General features: G+C 48.8%; 1 protein-coding gene across 2 annotated transcripts in view; it reads left to right on the top strand.

Annotated features, from left to right (window-relative positions):
• The window catches only part of LOC134338941 (filamin-A-like), a 107,226-nt gene that overhangs the window by 33,973 nt on the left and 60,812 nt on the right, over positions 1 to 12,441 (top strand). For both annotated transcript variants that reach the window (XM_063035153.1, XM_063035151.1), the window contains exons 3-6: positions 941 to 1,186; positions 7,435 to 7,532; positions 9,619 to 9,766; positions 10,943 to 11,061. In XM_063035153.1, the coding sequence (XP_062891223.1) occupies positions 941 to 1,186; positions 7,435 to 7,532; positions 9,619 to 9,766; positions 10,943 to 11,061 (611 nt within the window). The remainder of the gene's footprint in view (positions 1 to 940; positions 1,187 to 7,434; positions 7,533 to 9,618; positions 9,767 to 10,942; positions 11,062 to 12,441) is intronic.

Raw genomic sequence — 12,441 nt, 5'->3', positions numbered from 1 at the left:
GTACATAGAACATTCCACAACAGGCCCTTCGGCCCGCAATGACGTACTGACCTTTTAACCTACTCCAAGATCAATCTAACCCTTCACTCCTGCAAAGCCCTCCATTTTTCTCTCATTGATGTGCTTATCTGAGTCTCTTAAATGTCCCTAATGTATCTGCTTCGACCATCACCCCTGACTCTGTCCACATAAAAAATAATTACCTCTGACATCCACGCCATACTTTCTCCAAATCACCTTAAAATTAGATTCCAAGATTCAAAGTACATTTATTATCAAGGATTGCATGCAGTATACAACCTGAGATTTGTCTTCCCACAGACAGCCACGAAACGAAGGAATACCTTGGATCCCGTTCAAAGAAAAATGTCGAACACCCAACGCATGGATTTGGGGAAAAGAGGACAAATTGCGCTAACGGCAAAAAGGAATCTACTAACACAGTATTTGGACTGTGGGAGGACACCAGAGCACCCAGAGAAACTCCAAGCTGTCACGGGGAGAATGTACAAACTCCTTACAGGGGAAGCCGGAATTGAACTCCCAATGCACTGAGCTGTAATAACGGTGCCCATACAGGCTGCTGGAGGGTTTCCAACACTATACACAAAGACTGACATACAGTAGGATTTACTACAGCCCGGGGCGTTCTGGAGTTCGAAGTTCAATCCCAGCATCCTCTGCAAGGAGTCTCTGTACGTCCTCCCCGTGGAATGCCTGGGTTTTCCCCGAGTGCTCCGGTTTCCAGCCATGGTCCATCGGTCATGGTAAACAGTCCCCTGATTAGGTTAGCGCTAAGTCGGGGTTGTGGGTTTGCTGAGGCAGTGCGGTTTGGAGGGTTGGAAGGGATCGCGAGATGGAGTTTGTGACAGACTACGCAGAATTGGCCAGGCTGTATGGTCTAACTTGCATCTGTGTGTGTGTCTCTCTCTCTCTGCAGACAGCAAGGCCATTGTTGACGGCAATTTGAAGCTGATCCTGGGGTTGATATGGACCCTCATCCTGCACTACTCCATCTCCATGCCCGTGTGGGACGAGGAGGACGACGAGGCAAAGAAGCAGACGCCCAAACAGCGCCTGCTCGGCTGGATCCAGAACAAGCTGCCAGACATGCCCATCACCAACTTCAGCCGCGACTGGCAGTCGGGCAAGGCTCTAGGCGCCTTGGTGGACAGCTGTGCTCCCGGTAAGGACCCCACCGCGGGAGAACCCATAGAAACGGTGTTCTGGGCCCGTTACCTGAGAAAGGACATGCTGGCGTTGGAGAGGGTCCAGAGGAGGCTCATGAGAATGATCCCGGGAACGAAAGGGTTAACGTATGAGGAGTGTTTGATGGCTCTGTGCCTGTACTCGCTGGAGTTTAGGAGAATGAGGGAGGATATCAAAGAAACCAGTCGAACATTGAAAGGCCTAGGAGAGGATGCTTCATGCAGTCGGGGAGACTAGGACCAGAGGGCACAACCTCAGAATAGAGGGACGTCCCTTTAGAACAGAGACGAGGAAAAAAATTATCCAGGAGCAGAGAATGTGTGGAATTCATTGCCACAGACAGCTGTGGTGGCCAAGCCATTGGGTATATTTAAAACTGAGGTAGATAGGTTATTGATTAGTCAGGGCGTCAAAAGTTACAGGGAGAAGATGGGGAATGGGACTGAGTGGAATGGTCAGCCATGATGGGCCAGTCAGACTCAATGGGCCAAAAGGCCAAATTCGGTTCTATGTGCAGTATAACGTGGCAGCTTCATAAAGCTCTGTTTAGGCCACGTTTGGAGTATTGCATACCGTTGTGGTCGCCCCACTATAGGGAGGATGTTGAGATTGTGGACAGGGGGCAGAAGAGGGTCGCCAGGGCGCTGCCTGGTTCAGAGGGCGTGAGCGAAGATGAGAGGCTGGATAATGCTGGTTTGTTCTCCCTGCAGGGGCGGATGCTGAGGGGAGAGATCTGATAGAGGTGTGTGGGGTTACGAGAGGCAAGGATAGACAGTATCTGTTTCCCAGCGTTGACGTGTCTAATACCAGAGGCCTTTCATTTACAGCGAGAGGGTGTAAGTTCTGGGGGCAATGTGTGAGGGGGCAAGTTTTTAGGCAGTGTGGTGGGTACCTAGAATGTGCAGCCACGGGAGATGGAAACACAGATGTCCATTGTGTAGGCAGAAGAGATTAGTTTAGTTGGGTGCCTGGTTACTAATATAATTAGCTCGGTACGACGTTGTGGGCCGAAGGCTCTGCTCCTGTGTCTTATGGTCTTGTTGGGACGGTCGGATGTGCCGTTAATCTGAGGTAGGCTGGCGTGGCTCCCTGCCACTGCGTGACTTGTGGCTGTTAAGCGTCTGCGATGACTAACCCCAACGCCTGCGTGGTTTTCCTTTGGCGTGCCAACAGTAACAGTCGCTCCACTGACAACCAGCCCGCCGTTTGGCAAAAGTGCACGTTGCAGTTTCCATAGAAACTCAAACTGAAACCTCCCCCCACCCCACCCCGGGCAGCTTGGTGAAGAGAACGGGTTAACATCTGGACTCTGTGACTTCTGTCAGAGGGAGAGGTGGGGTCCTGAGTCCTTTAACCGCCTTTTCCCTGTGTGTCTCTCACTCGCGCTCTCTCTCACTCGTGCTCTCTCTCTCTCTCACTTGCGCTCTCTCTCACTTGCGCTCTCTCTCACTCGCGCTCTCTCTCACTCGCGCTCTCTCTCACTCGCGCTCTCTCACTCGCGCTCTCTCTCTCTCGCTCTCTCTCTCTCGCTCTCTCTCTCGCTCTCTCTCTCGCTCTCTCTCTCGCGCTCTCTCTCGCGCTCTCTCTCACTCTCTCGCGCTCTCTCTCTCTCACTCTCGCGCTCTCTCTCTCACTCGCTCTCTCGCTCTCTCTCTCAGTCGTGCTCTCTCTCTCAGTCTCTCTCTCGCTCTTTCTTGTTCTCTCTCTCGCTCTCTGTCGCGCTCTCTCTCTCTCGCTCGCGCTCTCTCGCGCTCTCTCTCTCGCGCTCTCTCTCGCACTCTCTCGCTCTCTCTCTCGCTCTCTCTCTCGCGCTCTCTCTCGCGCTCTCTCTCGCGCGCTCTCTCTCGCGCTCTCTCTCTCGCTCTCTCTCTCTCAGTCGTGCTCTCTCTCTCAGTCTCTCTCTCTCGCTCTCTCACGCTTTCTCTCTCTCGCGCTCTCCCTCGCTCTTTCGCTCTCTCTCTTGCGCTCTCACCCTCTCCTACTCTCTTTCTCACACTCTCACTCTCTCGCACATTCTCTCCCACTACTCTCTCACACTCTGTACCTCCCTCGCCCACACAGATGCAGTCTGACCCTTTGGGAGTTGCCAGTGGGTTTGGCTTTTTATTTCAGACATTCACCATCTGCAGTCCTTGTGCTGGCGAGCTCGACGTTGTGTGTGTGTGTGTGTGTGTGTGTGTGTGACCCCTATCACCCAGGTCATGTTCTTTTCTCATAATCATCAGGCTCCTGAACGAGTGTGGATAACTTCACTCAGCCCAACACTGAACTGATTCCACAACCTACACACTTTCTCAAGGACTCTGCAACGATTGTTTTCAGTATGATTCATTATTTGCACAGTTTGTCTTTAAAAGATTACAAGAAGGTTCCCTGCTATCTGTCACATGCATATCGAAACATGCAGAGGAACGTGGAGTTTTGCATCCACGACCAGCACAGGGGTGCACTGAGGGGTGCCCGCAAGTGTCACCACGCTTCCACACAGCATGCCCACCACTCGCTAACCCCAACCCGTACGGGAGCCATCCAGAGGAACCTCATATGGTCACAGGGAGACTGTAAAACTCCTTACAGACAGCAGCAGGAATAGGATACTGATCGCTGGTAGCATAGAACGTTGCGCGAACCGCTACGAAACCCTGTTGCCCCCACCCCATTGCGCAGTCTTCAATGTATAGATTTTTGTAAATTCCATTGTACTTTGTTTTTTTTCCTCTGAATGCCCGCAAGAAAACGAGTCTCAGGGTTGTATATGATATAGATGTACTTCGATAATAAATTTACTTTGAGCTTTCAAAGAGTTCAGAGAGTCGGTACGGGGGCGTAGCGGTTATCTTAATGCTTTACAGCGCCAGCGACCCAGGTTCAATTCCCGCTAAGGAGTTTGTACGTTCTCCCTGTGGATCTGTGGGTTTCCTCTGGGTGCCCTGGTTTCCTCCCACAGTCCAAAGACCATGAAAGATATCGGAGCAGAATTAGGCCATTTGGCCCATCGAGTCTGCTCCACCATTTCAATATGGCTGATCCATTTTCCCTCTCAACCCCAGGCTCCTGCCTTCTCCCCGTATCCCTTTATGCCCTGACCAATCAAGAACCTATCAACCTCTGCCTTAAATATACATAAAGACTTGGCCTCCTCAGCTGCCTGTGGCAACGAATTCCACAGATCCACCACTCTCTGGCTGAAGAACTTCCTGCTCATCTCCATTCCAAAAGGACGCCCTCTATTCTGAGGCTACGTCCTCTGGTGTTAGACTCTCCCTCCATGGGAAACATCCTCTCCACATCCACTCTATTGAGGCCTTGCATCATTCGATAGTTTTCAATGAGGTCAGCCCTCGTCCTTCTGAATTCCAGTGATGACAGGCTCAGATCCATCAAACGTTCCTCATATGATAAGCCCTTCAATCCCGGAATCATTTTTGTGAACCTCCTGTGAACCCTCTCCAGTTTCAGCACATCCTTTCTTAGATAAGCAGCACAAAACTGCTGACAGTACTCCCAAGTGAGGCCTCACCAGTGCCTTATAAAGCCTCAGCATTACACCATTGCTTCTAGTCCTCTCGAAATGAATACTAATTCCCCCCCCCGAGGGGTAGAGAGAGCTACAAAGGGAGTCATGCAAGAAGTGGGTGGTGTCGTAGACAGTGGAGAAGGTCATCAAAAATTGCAAGGAGTGGGGGACCTTGATTATTGGGCAAATGGAGTTCAGTCCAGCTAAGGGCGAGGTGTTACATTTTGGCGAGTCGACTCGAGCTGGGACCTTTCTAGTGAACAACCAGGCCAAGGGAGTGTTGTGGAACGGAGGGACCTTGGAATTCAGTTACATCATTCCCTGAACTATGTCAAAGTATTATCAGAGTATGGATGTGTCACCATATACAGGCATTCACAGTAGAACAAAGAAACCAATGAAAAACGATATGCAAAGGCTGACAAACGGCCGATGTGGGAGAAAAAACAACAAAATGTGCAAACACATTAAAAATTAAGTCATAAATCATACTGAGGATGTAGAGTCCTTGAAAGTGAGTCCACAGGTTGTGGAATCGGTTCAGAGTTGGGGTGAGTGAAGTGATCCACACTGGTTCAGGAGCCTGATGGTTGAGGGGTAATAACTGTTCCTGAACCTGCTGGTGTGGAACCTGAGGCTCCTGTACCTCCTGCCCGATGGCAGCAGCAAGGAGCGCTGGGCTTGGGGGTGGGGGTTCTTGACCATGGACGCTGCTTTCCTGTGGCAGCACCCCCATGTAGACGTGCCCAGTGCTGGGGAGGGCTTTGCCTGTCACGGACTGGCCTGTGGCAATACCCTTTTTTTTTTTGCCTTTTCCATGGGATTCGCTGTTTCCGTATCAGGCCATGAAGCACCCAGTCAGGATTTTCAGGATGTTTTGGAATGGAAGGTAGTTCTATAAGATTGTCCAGCTGGGGGTGGAGGTGGGAATGGGGACAAGCTCCCACTACCTATGGCCTGCGTCTCAAACAGCCTCTGACAACCAAGTCCAGCTCCCGACCTTCACGTGCGGCTACTAAGCCCGGTGGAACCGTCTCTACCGGCAGGAGAAGGGGCAAAGGCACCTCAAAACCAGGCACTCCGGGCAGATCGGGCTCGTCAGCTGTGGTCGGCAGGCCGTCCAGGAGAATCTCAAACTTTCACTGCCTTGAGGCTACACCCACTCGTGGGGAAGGCTTCGGGAGTAAACCCCGAGGGAAAAATCCAGGGCTGGAGTCCCTACGGCAGTCTGACATTGAGTTCAGTGCCGACTGGCAGCTCCTGTGCCAAACTGTATCGGTCTCTGCCGCACCTTTGGAGCGCGGAGGAGGGGGAGCCAGCTGCACGGGCAACAGCTTGCTCTGCATGTCGTACGTCCTGCTTTGCGTGTCGACACGTTATCATAGGACTGCTCGGATCCAACATCCACGTACGACCTCGACCGACGGAGGGTCATCGGAACGGAGGGACCTTGACCTTCAGATACTGGGTTCGCTGAAGGTGGGGTCAGAGGTAGAGAGGGTGAAGAGTCTGCGTGATACGCCAGCCTTCATCAGTCAGGGCATTGAGGATTTGAGTTGGGACGTTATCTTGCAGTTATATGAAGTACTGGATCAAAATCAGGTTTATAATCACTGTCAGATGTCATGGTTTATTGTTCTGTGACAGAATTTGAAAAATCACTTAGTTATTATGAATAAATAAATTATGTTTCAAGTTCCTGGGTGTCAACGGCTCTGAGGATCTATCCTCGGCCTACATATCGATGCAGCTACAAAGAAGGCCTGACAGCAGCTATATTTCGTCAGGAGTTGGAGGAGATTTGGTACGTCACCAAGGACTCCGGGAAGTTTCTACAGATATACGGTGGAGAGCACTCTGACTGGGTGCATTGCCATCTGGTGTGGGGGGTTGCCGGGATCGAGGTACGCTGCAGAAAGTTGTGAACTCAGTCACCTCCATCATGGGCACCAGCCTCCCCAGCATCCAGAACATTCTTCAAGCGATGATGCCTCGAAAAGGCAACATCCTAAGGGCCCCATCACCCAGGTCTCATGCTCTCTTTCTCACTGTTACCGTCAGGAAGGAGGTACAGGAGCCTGAAGGCCCACACTCACTGATTCGGGAACAGCTCCCTCCCCTCCGCCGTCTGATCTCTGAGTGGCCCACGAACATCACCTCACCGCTATTCTCCCTTTTTCCACTGTTAATTTTCTTAAATGCTGCAATTGTGCCACAGTACAGCACACTTTGTGGCATACTTCAGTCGTAATAAACATGAATCTGGCGGGAGAGCAAAAACAGTGAGGTTGTGTTCATGGGCCGTTCGGAAACCGGAGGACAGGGGTTTTGAGATGAGAGGGGAAAGATTTCAAAGCGAGCTCATTGAGAGGGTGGAGGGAGCATGAAAAGAGCTGCCAGAGGAAGTGGTGAAGGCAGGTACAATAACATTTAGAAACGCTCAGAGAGGCACGTGGATAGGAGAGGTTTGGGCCAGACAAAGCAAACAGGACTATCTCTCAGTGAGTCTGAGCTGGTGGGTTGGAAGGTGAGAATTGGGCTTGTTTGGTGTTGTTGTCTTCTTATTGGTGACCCTTGCACATTTTAAACTCAGAAACACTCGTCTGGACTGAGGCTGATGCTGACGGGCCTTGGGCTCGGAGCTGGGTGGGAGGTGGCCCAGTGTTTCCGGAACCTGACCGTCATGGCTTCCTTTTCCCTCTTTGCAGGCCTGTGTCCTGACTGGGAGACCTGGGATGGGACGAGACCCGTGGACAACGCCCGAGAGGCAATGCAGCAGGCTGACGACTGGCTGGGCATTCCCCAGGTAGGACGTGATACTCGTCAGGAGTGGCAGGGCCGGGGTTTATACTCGACACCGTGATCGCCATGAGAGCAAGCGTGCCATGCGCCTTCTCTACCGCCCGTCTGCTCTGGGGCGACTATCGGGGAGCTGCGGGCTTGGATCTTGATTTCCCTTTGCTGATCAGTGCTCCTCAAGACACTGCGCACGCCCTCTGGATTTGAACTGTTACTGTTGATCACCTCACACTTCAGAACATAAAGCTTAGAACGACACCGCACACTACAGGCCCTTCGGCCCACAGTGCTGTGCTGTCCCTTTAACCTACACTAGGATCAGTCCTACCCTTCCCTCCGACAGGCTGTTTTTCCTCAGGTAGGCCCAGGTGTTCGTCGGGTCAGACTGGGGACTCCAGAGGGTGCAAGTTTGGGCACGGCGGGGCCGGGGATGTAGACCGCGACGACACAGGAGCAGTGTCTGTGCTGAATTAAACCAAAATATTCCTGCCAGTTCGCGATCTGTACCCCTGCGCTCCTGAATGTTCACGTATCCACCAGCCTCTTTAACACTGAAAATAGAAAACTACAGCACAGCACGGTGTCGTGTCGACCTTTTAACCTGCTCCAAGATCAATCTAACCCTTCCCTCCTGCATAACCCTCCATTTTTCCATCACCTGTGGCCCTATCTGAGTCTTTTAGATGTCCCTGATGTATCTGCCTCTACCACAACTCCTGGCGGGATGTTCCACACACCCATCGCTCTCTGTGTAAGCAAAAAAAATGTTGCCCCACACATCTCCTTTGAACTTACCCCCTCTCACTGGAAATGCCCCCGATGTTAGATTTTTCGACCCTGGGAATATGACTCTTGTCTGTCCAATTTGTCTACGGCTCTCATAGTATTACAAACTTCTATCAGGCCTCCCTCGGCCTCTGGCACTCCAGAGAAACCAGCCCACGTCCGTCCATCCTCTCACGCTCTCTAATCCAGGCAGCATCCTGGTGAACCTCTTCTGCACCCTCTCCAGAGCACCCCCCCCCACACCAGACCCACCCCGTCATGGAGTTTCGTAAGGCCGCAGCGTAACCTCCTGACTCTCGAACGCCTGTCGTCGACTAACTGGGCCCAGCACGCCATACGCCCAGAGGATTCCGCAGGTGCGCTGCGCCCCGTCCGCCACAGCGGGCGTGATTTCCCCGCTGGACGCCCATTTCGTTTCTTCTCCCCATTCCCGTTCCAACACGGCCTCCTCTGCTGACACAGTGAGGCCAATCCCGGGCTGAAGGGGCAACTCCTCGTGTTCCGCCTGGGTGGCCTCCAACCTGACGGCGTAACAATCGATTTCTCTGAATTCCGGTAACTTCTCCTCCCCTCCCTCTCTATATTTTTCCAATCCCCTTTCTGGTTCCTGTCGTACCCTGTCTCTTCTCCTCACCTCCCTCAGGTTCCTCCCCCCCCCGCCTTCTCTTTCTGTTCCCTCTCCTGTTTGCTGATTGATTGATGAACGCACGTGCAGGCCCACACCGCCCCGGTAACCCTGGTCAAACCCGACAAACCCTAACCTAATCACAGGACAATTTCCAACGACCAACCAGCCTACCCGGGATGTCTGTGGATTGTGGAGGGAACAGAAAACCCACTCATTCCACGGCTGTACGGAGACTCCTTTCGGAACGGTGCCGGAAGTGAACTCCAAACTCTGGGACACTCCGCACTGTCATGGCTCTGCACTACCCACGGCGCCCAATCGGATTCCTCCTTCTTCAGCTCTTCGCCGGTTCCACCTATCCCCTCCCAGCTTCTTACTTCACCCTGCCTCCCCCCCTCTCACCTGCCAACTAATACTCCTTCCCCCTCCCCCCAGCATCTTATTCTGGCTTCTGCCCCCCCCCACCCTTCCCTTCCAAAGAAAGTCCTAAAAAATGTTCTCGGGCCAAAACTTCAACTGATTACTTCCCCTCCATAGATGCTGCCCGACCTGCTGAGTTCCTCCGGCATTTTGTGTGTGAGCTCGTCACACACCGTCTTTGCCACCCAATCAATCTGTGCAGTGGCTTCCTAAAAATTTTCTCCCTTCTCTCCCTTTCTCCCTCTACACCTCCCCTCAGGTTATCACCCCCGAGGAAATTCTGGACCCCAACGTGGACGAGCATTCCGTCATGACCTACCTGTCGCAGTTTCCCAAAGCCAAGCTCAAACCGGGGGCTCCCCTTCGGCCAAAACTCAATCCAAAGAAAGCCAGAGCCTATGGACCAGGTCTGTCTTGGCCGCGGGTTTGTAGAATTGTCTTCGTTAGCTGCCGAACTTACTGAAAATATGCTGACTATTTTTCAAATTATTATTCCTATTTTGTTTGTTTTTTTAAAAATTATGATTAATATTATTTCTTATTATTGTAATTTACTTTTTTCTCAGCTCCAGCTAGTAAAACCTCAGTTTAGCATAGCCAAGTACGCTCATTTCTGAATTGCTAGGAACTTTCAGACTATCCTAGTGATGTACAGTATTGTGGCTTTCTGCAGACTTACATAAGTATTGCTGTGTTGCCCTAATTGTTTAACGCTATTGTGTCATGACTTTGGGATGATACCATTTGTAGATATTACTATTGGGACAATGTATTCCCTGTTCATGTTCCATAGTCTTTCAATTTCCTTTTTTCATTCAGCATATTTCTGGCGTTTTTCACTTATTAATTTCTGTAAGTTATGTGTGTTTGGAATGACTATATCTATTAAGCAAGTTGTTTTTGTTTGCTTATCCTGTATCATTATATCCAGACAGTTGTTAAGGATTGTCCTATCAGTAATAACAGATCAGTCCTAATATAAATTGTAGGAATCTGACTCTAAAACTGGATCAGGCTTGTATTTATCGTAAGGTATGATGTCTTTTATGAGTATGTATTTTTAAACAAGATTTTGCTGAACGATGTTTGCCACTTGATTGTGCCTGTGTAGGTAATCAGATTGAGTTAAACTGCTACAGAATCCTGTAATATGTTGGATTGTTTCTGATTTCTGTTAGCATTTTCTGCATTGATCGTCTTGAATTTGTTGGTCTTTTATTATGTATTTTTGATATTTTTTTGTGTTAACCGCCTGGTCCTGTATTGTTACAAGGAGCCCTTCTGGTTCTGGGAAGAGGTCTCCAACTCTGAGCCAGGTGTTCGCCGCTTTCTTGGCCATTTCTAGTCTGCTCAGATCGTGGGGATGTCTTCCATGGAGGGTCATGCTCTTCCATTGGTTAACTTTTTCTTCAATAGTGATAATGTCCTCATTTTTCCGGGTTGTGCTTTCAGATAAGTTTAGTGCTGTGTACTTCTTATTAGAATTAGTTGTGCTTGCCTTAAACCTTATCATTATTTTTGCTTTTTATTAATATTAATTTTTTAATTTTCTCTCTCTTTCCCCTCCCCTCCTCAATTCTCAGGCATCGAACCAACTGGGAATGTGGTGATGAGGAAGGCGGAATTCACCGTGGAGACGGTGAGCGCCGGGCTCGGTGAGGTGCTGGTTTACGTTGAAGACCCTGCAGGTCATCGTGAGGAGGTGAGGAACCATTCCCCCCCCCCACCCCTTTGATTCTACCCCCTTGGATCTTGCCACACATCAGCAAAGTAATGTTGGCCATGGCAGGTGGGGGGGATTGGGAGGACTGGATTCTGCGGGATCTGTTCGAAAGGGAGAGGTCTGGTTACAATAATGATGACAACATGACTTAATGCACTCCAAATATCAAATTTCATTGGGGCGGGGGGGTTGAAGGGTGAGTTGTGGACTGTGGACCATGAAATTTCTATTCTGATGAAAGTCTTCAGATTGTATCCATGCATGCACTTTAAGAATTTTTGTCCATTCAACAATGGACATATTTATTTACTACGCTTGAGAAAGTTAATTTTAGTCCGATATTTATATCTTGGATTAAATTAATATATCTTACTCCTTTGGAGTTGGTGCTTACCAATAATCAAAGATCTCTTTCGCGGCACCAGGCAAGGTCGTCCTGTTAGTCCACTGTTATTTGATATTGCTTTGCCATTGCTATTTGAGAATCAACTAATATATTTGGTGTCACCCGGGGGAATGAAATACATAACTTATCACTATATGCTGATGATTTATTACCATATACCTCTCACCCCAAAAAATCTACCGGCAGTAATATCCTTGCTTGATCAGTTTAGTAATTTTTTCTGGCTACAAATTGAACCTTAATAACAGCGGACTCTTCCCTTTAAATATGCAGGTTCCAATTTATAGATGTTCACCATTCAGAATGGTTACTGATTACTTATCTGGGTGTTAAAATTACTAAGAAACATAAGGATTTATTTAAGCATAATTTTTAACCTTTAATTGATCAGGTTAAACAATTGTTTATTAAATAGTCCCCATTGTTTCCATCAATGCTTGGTCGAATTAATGCTATTAAGATGATTGTCCTACCTAAATTTTTATACTTGTTTCAAGCATTACCAATTTTCATTTCTAAATCCTTTTTTTGATACTTTAGATTCTAAAATTTCTTCATATATATGGCAAAATAAAAATCCTAGATTAAGTAAAAAATATTTACAGAAGTCTAAAAAGGATGGTGGTTTAGCATTGCTGAATCTTAGATTTTACTATTGGGCAATTAATATTTGATGTTTAATATTTTGGACACAAGATTTGGATATAACTTTATGCCCACAATGGGTAAACCTGGAATGTAAATCCGTGCAAGGGTTTTCTCTGACTTCCATTTTAGGGATTCCTCTTCCATTTGTTCTTTCTAAATTAAATAAACAAATGGTTAATCCAATAATTAAACATACACTATGAATATGGTTTCAATTTTGTAAATTTTCTGGTTTGAACCAATTTATTTTATCTAGCCCTATTATATCTAACTTTTTCTTTCAACCATCTGTTACAGATCAAGCT

The sequence above is a fragment of the Mobula hypostoma genome, chromosome 28 (genome assembly GCF_963921235.1).
Source record: "Mobula hypostoma chromosome 28, sMobHyp1.1, whole genome shotgun sequence".
Lineage (NCBI taxonomy): Eukaryota > Metazoa > Chordata > Chondrichthyes > Myliobatiformes > Myliobatidae > Mobula > Mobula hypostoma.
Note: the sequence above shows the minus strand (reverse complement) of the source record. Positions and strands in the feature narration are given on the sequence as shown.